We start from the raw sequence: 19,864 nt of genomic DNA on the forward strand, positions 1-19,864 counted from the left end.
TACTGGGTTTGCATCTGCATTCATGTCACCTGTGTCTTTGTTCCTGTGTGTTTAGGGGGGGTTGTCAGGCATCAAGCCCCCCCCCAGCCCCAGGCCTGCTCCCTCCCTGCAGACAGAGGAGGCTGTGGTGTGTGTGGCTGATTGCAGTTGACGTGGCTGGAGGTCCAGGGGACCAGGGAAGTAGGGGAACTGTACTCACATAGTCTGCCCGCCGCAGGCCCCGTAGAGACTAGGTAGCCTGCTCCAAAATCTTGTTGTGCTTCTTGGACAGCAGTGCAAACAGGCTGAGGGGGTGAAGAGGGAGAGAGAGGGATGAGAGAGGGAGCGAGACAGGGGAGGAGGGGGTGAAGACAGAGAGGGGAGGAGGGGGTGTGAGAGAGAAGCAACAGCATGAATCAGACTAGCAACAACATCCTCCTCACATCTCACTCAAGAAAGACAGACAGAGACAGCGTTACAGAGGAGATCTAACACACAAACACTGTCACTAACACACATGATGCTGATTGAGGTACGCACTACACATGGGTATTTATAAACTAGGGTACCATTGAGGATTTCCTGCGGTGGACAACTTATTTGCTGTTGATAAATTGATAATAATCAGCCAATTTTTAAAATGTCATTACATTAAGATATAACAGGGGAACATAGCTACATTCAATACAATTCACGAGTTGATTTAAAAACAGTCTAAAACCCTTTCTCGTGGTTGGAGTCTTGACAGACATGTCCAACATCGCTTGACATAAAAAACTTTTCTTTCCTTTCATTTCATTTATGGCAGGTGTTGTTAGTTATAATATGTTTTAAATCAAATCAAATTGTATTTGTCACATGTGCCAAATACAACAGTGAAATGCTTACTAACAATCCATTAACCAACAATGCAGTTTTAAGAAAAATAATTGTTCAGTAAAAAATAAATTAAAGAGCAGCAGTAAAATAACAGTAGCGAGGCTATATACAGGGGGTACCGGTACAAGAGTCAATGTGAGGGGGCACAGGTTAGTCGAGGTAATTGTGGTAAAATGTACATGTAGGTAGAGTTAAAGTGACTATGCATAGAGTAGCAGGAGCTTAAAAGGGGGGGGGTCAATGCAAATAGTCTGGGTAACCAGCTGTTCAAGAGTCTTATGGCTTGGGGGTAGAAGCTGTTAACCTCTTACACTTATGGTGGCGCTATTTCATTTTTGGAAGAAAAACGTTCCCGTTTTAAACAAGATATTTTGTCACAAAAAGATGCTCGACTATGCATATAATTGCTACTGTTCGAAAGAAAACACTCTGACGTGTCCAGAAATACAAATATCTTCTCTGTGCGTGCCCTAGAACGTGAGCTTCAGGCAAAACCAAGATGACTTGGCATCCAGGAAATGACAAGGATTTTTGAGGCTCTGTCTTTCATGATCTCCTTATATGGCTGTGAACGCAAGAGGAATGAGTCTGCCCTTTCTGTCGTTTCCCCAAGGTGTCTGCAGCATTGTGACGTATTTGTAGGCAGATCGTTGGAAGATTGACCATAAGAGACCACATTTACCACGTGTCCGCCCGGTGTCCTGCGCCGAAATTGGTGCGCAAAAGTCACCTGCCAGTATTTTTCCATGGGAGAAAAGAGAGAGAAGCAAGCTTCCACGAACTGCATGTCAATGAAGAGATATGTGAAAAAACACCTTGAGGACTGATTCCAAACAACGTTTGCCATGTTTCGGTCGATATTATGTAGTTAATCCGGAAAAAGTTTCACGTTGTAGGTGACTGCATTTTCGGTTCGTTTCGGTAGCCAGGCGCAATGTAGAAAACGGAACGATTTCTCCTACACACAGACGCTTTCAGGAAACACTGCGCATTTGGTATGTGGCTGGGAGTCTCCTCATTGAAAACATCAGAAGCTCTTCAAAGGTAAATGATTTTATTTATTTGGTTATCTGGCTTTTGTGAAAATGTTGCGTGCTACATGCTACACAAAATGCTATGCTAGCTTTGCATACTCTTACACAAATTAGTCAATTTCTATGGTTCAAAAGCATATTTTGAAAATCTGAGATGACAGTGTTGTTAAGAAAAGGCTAAGCTTGAGAGCAAACGCATTATTTTAATTTTATTTGCGATTTTCAGAAATCGTTAACGTTGCGTTATGCTAATGAGCCTGAGGCTTAGTCACAATCCCGGATCCGGGATGGGGAGTTTCAAGAGGTTAAGAAGGCTTTTGGACCTAGACTTGGCACTCCGGTACCGCTTGCCGTGTGGTAGTAGAGAGAACAGTCTATGACTAGGGTGGCTGGAGTCTTTGACAATTTTTAGGGCCTTCCTCTGACACCGCCTGGTATAGAGATTGGAAAATGAAATGTTTCTAACCGGAAGAGTCACCTTAACTTGATACTTAAAATAAATTACATAGTCATGACAAATTCCATAGTAGCCTAATGGGCATATTCACAATGGGGCCGATTCAGACTTAGTAAATGTATGCCTTTTTTACGCATTTTGATTTAAGTACTTCTCAATATTTGGTATTCAGACTTGTGCACGTGCGACCCTATGCACGTGCGAAATGAGATTTGCGGGTGTGGCTCCCTTGTGAGCACTTTTTTTTTTATTCAAACCCAGAAAACACACCCACTGGGTGGACTACCAATTTGATCAGGGATAGTTTCTTCAATTCATATTTTCTGTTCAATTATCTAAAGAAATCACTTGAAATACTGTGCAAATGTATTTTGGTCAGCACAACATTAGAATGTAACAACAAGTAACTCAGAAAATCAAATAGGCCTACTGGAATATCTTGCAAATCAGACATTTCCTCAATTTGGTTCTTGAAAAGTCTTTGAATTTATTGTAGCTGAAATTATTATAAACTCTCCTGATCAAATGTAAATATCCAATATTTTCATTTCTAATCAGTTTTTGTGACAGATGTAGACTTCTGACACTTTTTGCATACTTTTTGGGGAGAGTTTTTGTTCTATAGGCTATAAAAACAATACAATATAAAATGTACATCCTTGAAAATGATGATTGTGCTTGAAAAAGTAATTAAAAAGTCCATGAATTTGACTTTCCAATGTCTGTACGAACCCTGCATTTTGGTTTATGGGCCAATTGGCATATATTAACCATTTTGAAATGTTGATCCATCCCAAAGTCACACTTTGGACCCATTATTTATAGAAAGACCCACATATATCTTAGAAAATATATTTTTAGAAAACACAAATTCCTAATGAGAGAAAATACAGCAATTTCTCAGTAACATTACTTAGAAACTATAGATCACAGATCACTATCTGTGATGGTTTTGTTTGTCTTGTTTATTTATTTTTTTAAATCATTGTACCTAAACTGTATGTGTAAACATGTACATGCAGGGCCCATCTGTAAATGAGACCTTGGTCTCAGTCTGTGTTCCTTGTTGAAATAAAGGTATAATAATAAGGTGAATCCCAAATGGCACCCCATAGTGCAGTACTTTTGACCAGAGCCCTAAGGTCTACTAAATACGGGATAGGGGGCCATTTGGGATGCAGACAGAAGCTCCAGCTACGTACATCTATGGATTCTTTAGAAAAGGCTGTATGACTCATTCAACTGCAGATTTGGTGGTTTGGCATATGCTTTTCATCCGTCTATCTACACATTAGCTGTCTTGACAAATCATTCCAAACAGAGGCATCATCATCACAAGGCATGATAACACTAACAACAACGCAACCAGGGGAATGAAAGCAAGGCAAACAAGCCTCAGAGATAAAAGTGCAGAAAAATATAATATAAAATAATAGAACAAAGAAAGAGTTTGTTGTGTGAAAGATGTAGAGGATCCTGATGGATTGACGTACATAAAAGACATATGCATCCCAAATGGCAACCTATTCCCTATACAGCATACTACTTTTGATGAGAGCCCATAGAGTTAGTTAGAGGACTCATGGATATAATTGAGGGCTTCCACCATTTTAAAGTAGTCAACTGGGTGGGGATTCCTATGGGTTGGGCCAATGATCAGAGCCTTCTCTTCTTCAACTTGTGTTAAATATGGTTTGTAAATGTCTAAGTTATATCACTACCATCTAATGGCCACAATAACAATGACATGACATTGCAGGTTGTGGTAAATCACAAATATTTGCTTTATGCTTTTTTCAATCTACAAAATAAGAAGAAAATTGACCACTTCAAAATGGATAAGGCTTCAATGGTGCTGACTATGCTGTCACAGACACCATAACGGGATAGATACAGATGTGAGTCCTCTAACTCTATGCGAGAGCTGTATAGGCCTTGGTCAAAAGAAGTGCACTATAAAGGGAATAGGGTGACAGTTGGGACACACTCGGAGACTGGTAGTACTAAGAAGTAAATGGCATGATAACAAGGCTGCGCAAGGGATGCTTGAATCTTTAGTATGCAGGCTGGCAAGGCAAGGTCGAAACAAACAAACAGGTGAAAATCTTATCTATTCTGAAACAAATCGTTCAATAATATTCTTTAGAGTTGCAGACCATGTTCGTTGTTGACGGAGACTGACTACACATGCAGCTTATACATGTTTGGTACCCAATATCATTCAGACATCAGACTAACGTTACTATTCACATCCGTTTTCTCCAAAATCATCAAATAGATTCTGTGTAACAGAATATGGACGTCAACCAATCCTTGTTCTATTGGTAAACTTATAACAGGGGTGAGTAAACTTTTGGGCTTGATGGCCACATTCAGAAATTCAACAGAGGCCCGCAAAGATTTTTTTTTTTACTGATTTGTTTGTTAAAATTTATTTGAGGGCTAGAAAAAGGGCAGTTTAAAAAAAAAATATATATATAGGTCCATTATAACTTCTACATACTTTCTGTGTAGTTTCAGAGTGACCTGGAGTGTTTATTTTTTGTCTTTACCAAGCACAGATTCAACTACAAAGACCAGGGAGATTTTCAAGTGCCTCAAAAGGGAAGTGATTGGTATATTGATGGGTAACAATAGCAAATCAGTCACTGAATCTCTCTTTAAGCATAGTCAAGTTAATAATTGTGCTGTGGATGATGTATTAAACCACCCAGACACAAAGATAGTCATCCTTCTGAACTGAGCTGCAGGACAGGAAGTAAACTGCTCTGGGATTTTACCATGAGGCAATTAGTGACATTAAAGCAGTTAGAGTTCAATGGCTGTGATGGCAGAAAACTAAAGATGGATCAACAACATTGTAGTGACTCCACAATAATGACTTAAATGACAAAGTGAAACAAATACACAAATATACAGAATACAAATATTCCAAAACATGCATCTTGTATGCAACAAGGCACTAAAGTAATACTGCAAAAAAAACATGGCAAAGGAATACACTTTTTGGCCTAAAAGCAAAGCCTTATGTTCGGGGCAAATCCAACACAACACTCCTTATTTTCAAGCATGGTGGTGCAGCATCATGGTATGGGTATACTTGACATCGGCAAACACTGGGGAGTTTTTCAAGATAAATAGAAACGGGATGGAGCTAGGCATAGGCAAAATCCTACAGAAAAACCTGCTTCAGTCTGCTTTACGCCAGACACTGGGAAAGGAATTCACCTTTCGGCAAGACAAGAACCTACAACACAAGGCCAAATCTATGCTGGAGTTGCTTACCAAGAAGACTTGAAAGTGGCTGTCTAGCCATGATCCCGAACATCTTGACAGAGCTTGGAGAACTTTGAAAATAATAATGGTCTAATATTGCACAATCCAGTGTCTAAAGCTCTTAAAGCTGCAATATGTAACTTTTTTGGGGCGACCCGACCAAATTCACATAGAAATGTGAGTTAAAGATCTCTCATTTTCATTGACAGCAAATCTTAGAAGCGGTAGATCGGTTCTATGTGCGCTATTTCTATATTTCCTGTTCTTAAGTTTTTGGGTCTTGTACTTTCGGTTTTGTACACCAGCTACAAACAGCTGAAAATACAATATATTTGCTTATTGGAAAGATATTACACAGCAGTTTAGATAGTAGAATGATTCTCAACACTATACATTGCTTGTTTTGCACAAACTTAAAATAGGCAAACCGTGAGAATGTATGCAACTAGGAATTCTGCATAGTGCACCTTTAAAGAATTACCCAAGAAGACTCAAAGCTGTAATCGCTGCCAAAAGTGTTTCTAACATGTATTGACTCCGGCAACGGAATATTTCTACAACGACTATATTTCATTTAATATACAGTGCCTTGCGAAAGTATTCAGCCCCCTTGAACTTTGCAACCTTTTGCCACATTTCAGGCTTCAAACATAAAGATATAAAACTGTATTTTTTTGTGAAGAATCAACAACAAGTGGGACACAATCATGAAGTGGAACGACATTTATTGCATATTTAAAACCTTTTTAACAAATCAAAAACTGAAAAATTGGGCGTGCAAAATTATTCAGCCCCCTTAGGTTAATACTTTGTAGCTGTGATTACAGCTGTAAGTCGCTTGGGGTATGTCTCTATCAGTTTTGCACATCGACAGACTGAAATTTTTTCCCACTCCTCCTTGCAAAACAGCTCGAGCTCAGTGAGGTTGGATGGAGAGCATTTGTGAACAGCAGTTTTCAGTTCTTTCCACAGATTCTCGATTGGATTCAGGTCTGGACTTTGACTTGGCCATTCTAACACCTGGATATGTTTATTTTTGAACCATTCCATTGTAGATTTTGCTTTATGTTTTGGATCATTGTCTTGTTGGAAGACAAATCTCCGTCCCAGTCTCAGGTCTTTTGCAGACTCCATCAGGTTTTCTTCCAGAATGGTCCTGTATTTGGCTCCATCCATCTTCCCATCAATTTTAACCATCTTCCCTGTCCCTGCTGAAGAAAAGCAGGCCCAAACCATGATGCTGCCACCACCATGTTTGACAGTGAGGATGGTGTGTTCAAGGTGATGAGCTGTGTTGCTTTTACGCCAAACATAACGTTTTGCATTGTTGCCAAAAAGTTCAATTTTGGTTTCATCTGACTAGAGCACCTTCTTCCACATGTTTGGTGTGTCTCCCAGGTGGCTTGTGGAAAACTTTAAACGACACTTTTTATGGATATCTTTAAGAAATGGCTTTCTTCTTGCCACTCTTCCATAAAGGCCAGATTTGTGCAATATATGACTGATTGTTGTCCTATGGACAGAGTCTCCCACCTCAGCTGTAGATCTCTGCAGTTCATCCAGAGTGATCATGGGCCTCTTTGGCCTCATCTCTGATCAGTCTTCTCCTTGTATGAGCTGAAAGTTTAGAGGGACGGCCAGGTCTTGGTAGATTTGCAGTGGTCTGATACTCCTTCCATTTCAATATTATCGCTTGCACAGTGCTCCTTGGGATGTTTAAAGCTTGGGAAATCTTTTTGTATCCAAATCCGGCTTTAAACTTCTTCACAACAGTATCTCGGACCTGCCTGGTGTGTTCCTTGTTCTTCATGTTGCTCTCTGCGCTTTTAACGGACCTCTGAGACTATCACAGTGCAGGTGCATTTATACGGAGACTTGATTACACACAGGTGGATTGTATTTATCATCATTAGTCATTTAGGTCAACATTGGATCATTCAGAGATCCTCACTGAACTTCTGGAGAGAGTTTGCTGCACTGAAAGTAAAGGGGCTGAATAATTTTGCACGCCAAATTTTTCAGTTTTTGATTTGTTAAAAAAGTTTGAAATATCCAATAAATGTCGTTCCACTTCATGATTGTGTCCCACTTGTTGTTGATATTCTTCACAAAAAAATACAGTTTTATATCTTTATGTTTGAAGCCTGAAATGTGGCAAAAGGTCGCAAAGTTCAAGGGGGCCGAATACTTTCGCAAGGCACTGTATATTGTTCAAAAACATAATAATCTTCCTCTGGCAGAGTATTTTGGGAAGATTGTTGACAAATGTTTTAAATGCCACTTTGTAACAAAACGTGAAGAAATCCAAGAGGTATGAATACTTTTGCAAGGCACTGTACATCATTAAGTCTCTCAGGGTCGGCCTCCATAGTGGCGCAGCAGTCTAAGGCACTGCATTGTAGTGCTTGAAGCATCACTACAGACCCGGGTGCGATCACGGCTGTGTGACCTGGGTCGCGACCGGGAGACCCATGAGGCGGCGCACAATTGGCCCAGCTTCATCCGGCTTAGGGGAGGGTTTGCCGTCCGGGATGTCCTTGTCTCCTCGCGCTCTAGAGACTCCTGTGGCGGGCTGGGCACATGCATGCTGACACGTCGCCAGATGTACAGTGTTTCCTCTGACACATTGGTGCGGCTGGCTTCCGGGTTAAGTGAGCAACGTGTCAAGAAGCAGTGAGGCTTGGCAGAATCGTGTTTCAGAGGACGCATGGCTCTCGACCATCCGTATGGGAGTTGAAGTGATGGGACAAAACTAACTACCAATTGGATATCACGAAATTGGGGAGAAAAAGAGGTAAAAAGTAGAAAAATTATAATAATACAAAAAGTATTTCATGGTCTGCTCCACTGACCTTGAGTACAGGCCACCATGGATCAACACACATCAATATACACAAACACTTGACAACATAGGCTACATGCCAACACACACAGACCGAGACACATCCTCTTTCTCTATCGTCTTTATAAACCAAGTGGGAACAATATGAGAGATTTTTTAAATGATCTGGCCAAAAATTTGTAGAAAATATTATATAGATACACCTCAGACTTGAGAAAAAATCTGTACAGCTACAGTCATTACTGCATGCAATTTCTAAGCAACCAGCTTCAACTGGAATACCATCGGCACCCAGTCCACCATTGAATCAAACAACCATTTTTTCTAGTAACATTCCTGTAATCTTTCTCTTCTATCTCAGAGTACTCAGCATGGACCACAGAACATAAATAATTAAATCAATTCAGCCTAGGCTCCTCATGCAGTACTGAGCTGTCCATCACCACATGCCCCTACCCATGAAAAATAGACAGTGTACCCCCCCCTCCCAAATGGCTCCCTATTCCCTATATAGTGCACTACATAAGGCATAGGGTGCCATTTGGGATGCAGAGACAGCCTAGCTCAGTCTCTCTCTCTATCCCCACTAGAAACAGCAGAGCAGATGGTGGCTGATGCTCAATAATAACAAATAGAGACGAGTAAACAGCCGTGTGGGAATACACAGGGGAGCTCACCGCCTAATAACACACAGGAGCAGGGAGCAGGGGAAGGAGCAGGGCAGGCACACACACAGACACACATGGAAAACACACATACAGTGCATTCGGAAACTATTTAGACACGTTCACTTTTTCCACGTGGTTACGTTACAGCCATATTTTAAAATGGATGAAATTACACACAATACCTCATATTGACAAAGTAAAACAGGTTTTTAGAAATATTTGCAAATGTATATACAGTACCAGTCACAAGTTTGGACACACCTACTCATTCAAGGGTTTTTCTTTATTTTTTACTATTTTCTACATTGTAGAATAATAGTGAAGACATACAAACTATGAAATAACACATATGGAATCATGTAGTAACCAGAAAAGTGTTAAATCAAAATATATTTGGATTTTAGATATTTCAAAGTAGTCACACTTTGCCTTGATGACAGCTTTGCACACTCTTGGCATTCTCTCAACAGCTTCATGAGGTAGTCACCTGGAACACATTTCAATTAACAGGTGTACCTTGTTAAAAGTGAATTTGTAGAATTTGTTTCCTTTTTAATGGATTTGAGTCAATCAGTTGTGTTGTGACAAGGTAGGGGTGGTATACAGAAGATTGCCTTATTTGGTAAAAGACCAAGTCCATAGTATGGCAAGAACAGCTCAAATAAGCAAAGAGACACGACAGTCCATCATTACTTTAAGACATGAAGGTCAGTCAGTGAAGAGTGCTTTCTGAAATGGCTGTCAGAAAAGGGGATAAACATCAATCTGGCAACTGTTTCAAAACAGGAGAAGGGTAATATTCTCCCGAGTTTTTATGCCACCGCAAGGACTGCTAAAGGAGACTGATATAGAATCAGCAGCATTGCTGGACTGCAGGCAGGCCTACACTGCCACTTAAATGAGCCTCCACTGAGCCGGCCTTAGTGCCTGATGAGAGAAACTGAGTTCCTGAAAGCAAACAATGTCTTTGCTGGTATCATAAAACAGCTGAGAAGGGAGGGCAGGGACAGAACCAGCCAACACCCAGCTATAACACAGCAGGACCTAAATCCGAATCCTTGAGCCCCACCACCCCTAGAGGATTACTGAATAAGGTGTGGTTTGATTTGCAGTTGCTTTTGGCCGAAGAGGCAACAAAGGAAATCGCAAACTGAAGCCAGACTCATTCGTAATAAAAGAGGACAAAAATGGATCGAGATAGGCAACACTGAGTTTCAATGAAGAAACCAAGAACCACAAAAATCCAATGGAAAGAGACCGAGAGAATAGTTATGGCTGCATGTATGAAAACCTAGGGAAAGAGCTTTGCTTGATCGCTAGAAAAATCACGAAATTACCTGAACATGCCCCAGCCTTTTATCTACATCCCAGGCAAAATCTCTCTGATGACGACAAAATGTGGTATACCATAGAGTCAATGGGACTCAACACTCTTTCATCAATGCTGCGCCGTCTGTGCAAGGTATAACATTTTGTTCAAATAGCTAGGCTGCTATACAGTATATGAATATAATAAACATGAATAGAATCATTGTCATATTGTCATTATTAATTGCTCGCTCTCTCTCTGAGGCTGGCACATCCCATAGGTATACCAAACACTGCATCAGGACAACTGCCATCCAGCAGCTCTCCGATGCAGGTCTGGAGGCCAGAGAATGTGTACGGGCGCAGGGCTGAAAGCTCTCTTAGGAGCTATTGGAAGCCGTCCACGGATAACAGAAGGAGATGGAGTAACATCCTAACAGCTACGTGCGACAACAAGGCAGTTGTTCCTGAGAAAAGGTGGCCAGCTGCGCTTGAGTCCCCGGCATTAGACAAGTACTGAATGGAAATATGCATTTCAATGTGTATCACGAATAAATAGCTGTCGATGCTGTGAACATCTGAAAAAAAGTGTCATTGTGGATTCTATTCTGATATGCTGTATCAATGTCTTTGCTACAATGTTTCAGCGCCGTTTTCAGCTCCATGGACAGCGCCCCTTTCCATCTGACATAACATTTTCCTATGCATAGACCAGATGTGCACTGTTTTCAGAACCATGGACAGCGTCCCTAGAAACCAATGTTTTGGAACTATCAACCAGCATTTGGGAAATTTTGCTTTACATGGCAGTCAATACGAAAATAACTAACAACTAGAGACCACCTAAAATGTCACTTGACAACCAGTGTTAGTGAATGTAGCATCATGTTTTTGTTTCAAAATTGATAGTTTGGGAAATAATCTTGATTTTTAATGCAGGTAACCCGTTGTATAAAAGCAATAGTACACTCGAGGCCATGTGTTATGACATTTTTATCATGGCTGTGGTGGACTACACCAATCGGCTTCGCCTCGCGGATATGACCACATCACAGCCATGATAAAAATGTCATAACACATAGCCTCGTGTACTATTGCTTAATTGTTGATTCTAAAACATACACACTTGGGTATGTCATGTAAAAAAATATAGTATTTAATTGGGGCTTTTACATGGCGTGTGTGTTTTTGTTGATTCCAAAACATAACAGACACACTTGGTAAAATGAATGAGATATGGGCATGCTCAGTTTTGTTTTCGTTGTTTCCAAATCATAGACACACTATGCTGGCTTTGACTGAGATCTGGGATTGTTTATTCAGTTAATTTAACGTCTGGGCATGCTCTGAAGCTTTGTCCTCTTTGAAAGCCTAAGGGGAAAAACTGAAGGGGAACAAACATCCTTTGTTATGAGGTCTCTGTGTTTTTTAAAATGGGAGTGGTTGCAGATACGGCTTCTCCCGGACCTGTTTTTTCCTGGACTAAATGCCTTGAAGTTTCTGCACATGTGCAGATCACGTTCTGGCCAAGTGTTTATTTACCAAATTCTTCAGGTTTTACCGGTGAAATGTCCATGCAGCATCTGCATACCAACCATTTAATCTCAATCAGTTTCATGAGTTGAATGATCTTGTAAAGTGAGCAAATTTTAGAGCAAATGGTGTTAAAACTATAGCATAGTCTACCTGTGTATCTTGCCTAGTGGCGCACATTGTTGAATTTGGCCACAAGAGAGAAATTATGTGGTGTTTTTGTCTTGAAGTACTATGCTACTATATTCGGTTTGTTATGTAGAATACTATCATTATGTGATCAGACATTGATTCAGCTTTGATCTAACTTCATTAAACGAGCCTGAGTAGCCTGTTCTCTACGAGTAGAGCAGAGATTGTGTAAAGTAGAGAATAAACAAATGCCGAGAACGTGATCAGCACACGAGCAGAAGCTTCGGGTCCTTAGGTCTGAGGGGAAAAAAAGATCAGGGAAAAGTCTGATCCACAGCCATGGCCTTTTTATAAAAGTGGTGAGATGGAGGGGGCACACTTTGTTACTAATTGATTGACAGGGCGCTAGCTGCCATACACTATTGTTTTGGCATCAGTGGCATGGCAACCTGTTCAATTGTTCATGTCTAGTCTAGACACAGTGCCTGGAAGCTGTGTCAGATTGACCTACTGAGAGAGAGCCAAATTGCCTGGCCACCGGTGAGCAGCTCTCTCTCTCTCTCTCTCTCTGTCTCTCTCTCTCTCACACACACACACACACACACACACATCAGCAGACTAGGCCCCCCAAAAAAACATATAGCTAGACCAAATGGGAGAGAATCTCCCAAATTGTTGCACAAAGAACCTAGCCAGATACATGCAGTACTGAGCTGAGATATACACATGTCAGCACCATTCATCTGATGCAGGTCACGGAGTCCATTTATCATTGGCTTTATGTGGGGTGATTGAGGTACTGAAAAGTGTATTGAGATATGATTACCAGTGCTGGCTAAGAGGCCTGGGTCTGAGTCTGTCTGTAGGGTAACTAAGGTTCTATGGCGTCTTTTGTAGCCATGGTATTAATAAGACTGAGAGGCACACCTGGTGATCCCCACCAGCACAAAGACTCTGCCACACTGACTGACTGCAAAACCCTAGTCTACAGCACAGGCAGCAGTGGAGGCTCATCAGAGGAGAAAGGGGAGGACCATCCTCAGTGAATTTCATTAAATTAAAAATAGTTGCATTTTTTTTTAACTGATCCTTTTTAGATAAAACTATACTAAATATTTTCACGTCACCAAATAATTGATTAAAACACACTGTTTTGCAATTAAGGTCTACAGTAGTCTCAGCAGCACTCTGTAGGGTAGCTACATGTTGTAGCCTGAGGACAGCTAGGTTCTGGGTACATTTACTTCCATACATAACCTATGAGGCTCATGGTTCTCACCACCTTCCATAGACTTAACACGGTAATTATAAAAACTTCCAGAGGACGTCCCCCAGCTTATTATAGCTCTTGAAGCATGAACTGATATTTTGTCCACCCAATCAAAGGATCAGAGAATTAATCTAGCACTGAAAACATAAGCTACAGCTAGCTAGCACTGCAGTGCATAAAATGTGGTGAGTAGTTGACTCAAAAGAGAGAGAAAGAAAATAGTTGAACAGTTTTGAACAAATACATTTCTTCCAAAATGGAGATGCAAGATAGACAGAGATGGTCATTTTTTCCCCTCACTTTTAGTTTCACTTACTTAGCTAGCAAATGCAGCTAGCTAGTTGAGCCACCTCAAACACCAAACAGAGGGATGCTATGTTAGCTAGCTGCCTAAGACTATCCAACACAACACTGGAACTCTTCCAAGTCAAGGTAAGGTTTTGAATTTTACAAATGTATTGCCACCGGGGCCCACCAGTTTAAGTGCTAAATTGTACACTAACGTTACTGCATGATTGTAGCGGGTTTACTAACACGTTAGTTCTATTAGCTATGTTGACTATGACATTAATTGATATAATATGGTGACAACGATGTAGGTTGTGTGTAGTGGTTATGATATGGATTGGCTTGGAAAGGTTTTTTCGCCTGGTTACACAGCTGATGTGTTGTGCATTGAAGTCCACAAGTGAAGGGAAAAAAGGTGAGAGGAGAAAATCGCATCGATGCGAGAAGGAATACAACGTGGTTGGTATGAAAGTGAACTGTGTTTATGTGTTATCAAGGGTGTATTCACACCACCGATTCTGTTGAAAAACGATTCTTAAATGGAAGCAAATGGAATTAAATGGCGATAAACATAGCAAAATTTGTCAAACAGAAACTCTTGTTTGCAACTGTTCGACTAATAGTTACACCCTAGATCAGCTAGATGCAGGCAAGAGTGTGCAAGGCGGGATAGAATGACACCAACATTTTCTCTCGACCTGTATGCACCTATGTTGTAAACTTTCATTCATAGGCATGGTTGTAGCAACCTCGTGATAAGCATAGGAAAATTTGAGCATCGTGTAGTAGCCTAAAAATATTGCTGTTACATTGAACTGGGTGAATGGAATATGAAATGACAGTCATCCAATATGCTGTAATACAGTATAATTTTTTTCCTCACTCATCTCAAATGGCACTGACCGCCACCGACTGACAGACACGGCTTTACAAAGAACATGCATGTGTAGAATGTATCTTTGTCAAAGGTAGGGCACTAGAGAATAGGGGGTCATTTTGGATCCATTCAGCGAGTCCACTATCCGTGAATCATTCCAGATGCAATACAAATGATGCTGTGCTCATGCAGCAATCAGTAGGACAGAAAGATAATAAAAAAATGTAAAAGAAGCAGGAAGAGAGGGCAGCAAAAGACTAGTAGTCTTAGAGTCTGGTTATAACCCGGAAGCATAGGACTTGAGAATGAGCGAGTAAGTAAAGTGCACAAGCTCCTGTCCTAGTGCGTCGCACGCGGTGAACCAGCCAGTGTTTGTGGCGACTTCAACTGGAGTGGGGGAAATACATATTGTCCAGAACATACAAGTATCTCCGCATGTGGCGGCAGGGTAGCCTAGTGGTTAGAGCATAGAACCTTGCGAGTTCAAACCCCCGAGCTGACAAGGTACAAATCTGTCGTTCTGCCCCTGAACAGGCAGTTAACCCAATGTTCCCAGGCCATCATTGAAAATAAGAATTTGTTCTTAACTGACTTGCCTGGTTAAATAAAGGTAAAATATAAAAAATAAAAAACATGTGGAGGCTGGTGCAGCTGAAAGAAAAGGGGAGGAGGAAAAAAAGGACAAAAAAATACATAAAATAATTTGTTTTCTCCAATTTCGTAAAAAAAAAAAATGTAAAATACCTATAGTATGCATAGTATGTTTGGGTTACGGTCAGAAAGGTGACAAAGGGGTTCAAAAAGAGGCAAAAGAGAAGCCATCACTGATTGTCAGTTTGTTTAATATTATAGCTCAACAGACATCCCGGAATAATAACTGATAACAGCCAAAAGTAATGAAGGATTGGAATTTGTGTTTGACTCCAGCAAACTATTCTCACTTGACAGTTAAAGAAAATCTAACATTGACTTAAGCCTTGAGCATGCAGTAAAATCATTGGAATAACTTTCCTTTACGACACTGACTGTTCATGTAGCAGTCCTGTGTAGCCAGGGTTGTGGGTTCGATTCCCATGGGGGGCCAGTAGGAAAAAGCATGAAAATACTTATACACTCAAGTCGCTCTGAATAAAAGTGTCTGCTAAATGACAAAAATGTAAAATTATAACCAATGCTTTGCCTGAGGCTTGGCGTTCTAGATATACTTCACATGCTCTTATACAACACAGTAGTATTTTCTACTTTGTTTGTGAAATTAGATACATGTAGGGCGGCAGGTAGCCCTGGGCCAGTAACCGAAATGTAGCAGGTTCAAATCCCCAAGCTGACTAGGTAACTAATCTATCAATGTGCCCTTGAGCAAGGCACTTAACCCTAATTGTTCCTATAAGTCGCACTGGATAAAAGCGTCTGCTAAATGACTCAATTGTAAACGTGTAGAGAGATGATGTAGAGGAGGAGAGGAGGCAAGATCTGGAGGCACCTGCAATGGGGCTGAGATGCACAAGGAAATCAGTGTAGGAACTACTATTACATATCCCTCCACCACCACATCACAAATCTTACTTTTATTTCTTATTCTTAGTCTTTTTTTTTTTTAACTGCATTGTTGGTTAGGGGCTCGTAAGTATGCATCTCACTGTAAGGTCTACACCTGTTGTATTGGGCGCATGTGACTACTACTCTTAGTAATAATAAAACACGAAGGAGTGTGTGTGTATGCATTTCTGTTTCCATTTCCCCGTGGTCACGAACAGCATTAAATGATCCTGAATGATGATGAGAGGAAGAGGAGAGGCCATGCACTTGTCTGGTCGTTCTGGGTGAACATTGAAAGGGAGTATGTGTGCGTGTATGTGTGTTAGAATGTATGACCAGCGGAGTGTGTGCTCCTAACCAGGGCTCATCTGGAACAATGATCTGGGTGAGTCACTGGGCAAGCCCTTCACATTCCCATTCATTCATATAGTTAACTTCTAACCACAGAGTCATGAGAAATCTCCTCCCTCTCAACAGCTTGGAGTCATAACCATTACCTTCCTTGACTGACTGACTGCTTCAAAGCCAGAATACACAACCAGAAGACGTGATGTCTTTATTGAGAGCCAACCACAGATCTATGACAGCTAGCCAAGTGGTCTAATATGTGATGAGCCACGAGATGAGCAATAGACCTAGGCTACAGTATTACAAAGGCTGCAGCTGACAAAGACGTTGGCATAAGTTTAATCTGTACATCCAGTGAAATATCTAATATCAATTGTTTTAAAAATAAAAAGAGAGTAAAAGAAAGTCAAAATAAACACAAAGCAGGTAATTCCAAGCACTTTCCCACTAACTATGTGTCTTATTATGACCAGCAACTTTATTCCATCATCAGGGTGGAGTAAGTGTTCGTGTGACTGAGTGAGTGTGTTTTCTTATACATGTGTTTGTCTAAGCTTGTTTGTGTGCTTAGTAAAGCTACCAAGGCAATCTGGAATCTGTTGCTATGTATCAAGTTGTCAAGGCATTCAGAGAAGCCAAAAGAAATCACTAACTCAATCACACATCAAATAATCACCATATAAAATACTACCACTCCACCCTACAGGATAATTTACAAAACAGAATAAATATGCACAACTATTACCCTTAAATGTTGCCCTTATACTTTATATGCGCTTGTCTTTAATTCCGTCATGCACCAAACCAACATGGTCACTGGCACCAAGGGAAATGTGTAACCCATCTGTACTTCCAATCCACCAATCTAAAAACATGGTTTCAAACTGAAATCAGTGCGTTGCAAATTGTAATTGTAATGCAATAATCTGCCAATATAATGATTGTTATTTTGTCGGCCTTAACTAGCTACACGTCCAAACCGCCGACCAAAAAAACACTGTTTTCAATCTGGAAGCACTGCGTCAATCTGCAAGAAATGGATTGGAATGTGATAATCGGCCAATATAACGATCGACTTATCTTAGCCATTTTACACAGTTGTTATGGAAATGAAATTATATGTTGTGAATCAATCCATGCTAATGCTTGCATACTGGTGTGGTGATTTGGCAAGGGTTGTCCTCTGTGGTAGACCTTATAAAAAGAAACACTTTTTTTTTTTTTTATGGTAATGTTTGTGACTGAATAGTGGCAGACTTTAGTACAGAAGGTACTGTAGGCCATGAGTCAAGGAAGACAACAAAAGCGTAATCAAATGACTCATTAAAAATCCTCTCTGATGAGGACGATCAATCCAACCTTTGTATTTTCTCCGCCTCTACTGCCTTGGTGAGGGAACGCTGCAACATCAGTAGCTAAGAAGATAGGTGGTCTTTCCCACTCAGCACAAAACACAACCCTGGAATATCTACACCAGAAGGTGCTGCACAGACCTGCTAAACCTCTACAATTTTCAATCTACCAGTAGGCTTTAGTTCGAGTTGAGATCATATCAATACCCATTAACAAGCATTGGCCATACCCGTGTCTGTGTTGACAGTCAGCAATAGTTCTACGGACGACGGAATTGTAGCCTCACCTGATGATGCGCTGGGCTGCATACTGGTGTAGGCAGCGGAACTGGGCAGACATATTGGCTAGGGCAGCCAGGCAGTTGGTGTGAAGGTACTTATCCTGGAAGAGAGGAAATGAGAGAGGTGTATTGACCTACCTGGAATTCCATTGAGACGATCTTGGGAGAAAACAAAGCTAGGAGAGTGTAAACAAAGTGTATGCTGAGATTTTTTTTTTGTGTGTGTATTTGTGTGTGTGTGTGTGTCTGTGTATGTGTGTGTGTGCGCATGTGTACTCACCCTGGTCCGTGTCATGTTGAACTGGATGGTGCGTATGACCACTAGGATGAGTAGACTACCCAGGGAGATCTGTTAATGAACGCTCTAAATACCAAGTTATGTTTTTTAATACCTGGGAGAGGGGGAGTTTGAGCGAGAGAGGGAGAAAGAGAAAGAGGGAGGGTGGGAGAGTGAGTAACTACTCAGCATTTAATTTTTTTTTTATAGCAGTGGTGGCAAAGGTCGTGGAGGGAGAGGTGGGTGGGGGGGTCCACAGCAGCATGCCCCAGGGGTATTTTTTTGTAGAAGGACTGTGAGAAGGTCATTTCGGGTGACTTTTTAAAGGTACATTATACTCCAAAATGAATGAAAATCTGATCTATCTATAATCCTCCCCAGCATATAACATATTGCCCCCAAAATATTTTAGGGCTGACTTTTTACCATAGCTTATATATGGGACCATACCATATTATCAGGCAGGTGTGCTATTAGCAATGAGCAAGGTTTTTTTCTGGATCAAAAAGGGACTACTTTCCTGCAATTTTTTAAATGTTTTCCATGGAGCGGAGAGAAAATGACACATTTTGCCATGGCTAATTTTGTGTTCTTATGATCAAACATTATAACAAAATCAATGGGGCCCCTGGGCATGTGCCCTGCGTGCCCGATCGGTAAGCCATCCATGGCAGAAGTACTCCTAAATTCATAGTTTTATTTTATTGGTTTCAATGTTTTAGCTTTTATTTAGTGAATTTCTAGTTCTCAAATATATAAAACATATAGGTCAATTAAATTCTATACAAACTTGGTCTGGTTTTAGTCATTTCAGCTTTCCACGGACAGTTTTTCTATCCCCCCAAAATAAATAATAATAATAATAATAATGTTTGGTGTGGCGGCAACAATTTAGCAGTGGCGCGCCACTTCTAAATGAATAAAGTAGAAACACCGGTACTGTACAAATTCAGAGGAAAAATTAGAGCACCACCAGCAGTAGCTATCACCATTTCGATCACAAATGACTTTTTTCTCTGTAAAACACAAATATCAAAATCCTCTCCCCCTCTCTCCTAAACAAGATATTTACTGTAAGTGTTTCATGCAACTTGATGGCTCGACTATTTTTCCATTACCACAGTAGGCCTATTACTTCTGGTTGTCAACCTTGTGTTTCCAGGGTGCTTAGCGACCACGGTAACAGCACTTCATGTCAGAAGTAACGTAAGTCTCGGTAACGGTTGGCAGGACAGGATGTCATAAGGTTTGGCCTTACTTTATGTTGGGGAAGGATATAGATTCTGAAAAAGCAATCTAGAAACACACACAATTACACATTAAATAATGCATTTGAGATTGCACCTTCTTTTTCACTAACATGCAGAAATAGAATAATGCACTAATTTAAAGACCTATTCTGTACTGTCAAACTATCACAGATTTAGACTTCAAAGAGATCATTTGTGAAATTGACTAGGCTGCGCCATGGTCACGTCTGCACTATCAAATGCAACAGAGGTTGTAGAAGCCTAGCTGTGATGT

General features: G+C 40.7%; 1 protein-coding gene across 4 annotated transcripts in view; it reads right to left on the reverse strand.

The window, feature by feature from the left end:
- Positions 1-200: 200 nt before the first annotated feature.
- LOC135517587 (dymeclin-like) overlaps positions 201-19,864 on the reverse strand; it is a 99,182-nt gene continuing 79,518 nt past the window's right edge. For all 4 annotated transcript variants that reach the window (XM_064942026.1, XM_064942028.1, XM_064942027.1 and 1 more), the window contains exons 8-10: positions 18,344-18,455; positions 18,070-18,164; positions 201-284 (exon numbers count right to left, since the gene is read on the reverse strand). In XM_064942026.1, the coding sequence (XP_064798098.1) occupies positions 18,399-18,455 (57 nt within the window). In that variant the 3' untranslated portion in view covers positions 201-284; positions 18,070-18,164; positions 18,344-18,398. The remainder of the gene's footprint in view (positions 285-18,069; positions 18,165-18,343; positions 18,456-19,864) is intronic.

Source organism: Oncorhynchus masou, chromosome 28 (genome assembly GCF_036934945.1).
Source record: "Oncorhynchus masou masou isolate Uvic2021 chromosome 28, UVic_Omas_1.1, whole genome shotgun sequence".
In the NCBI taxonomy this organism is placed as follows: Eukaryota; Metazoa; Chordata; class Actinopteri; order Salmoniformes; family Salmonidae; genus Oncorhynchus; species Oncorhynchus masou.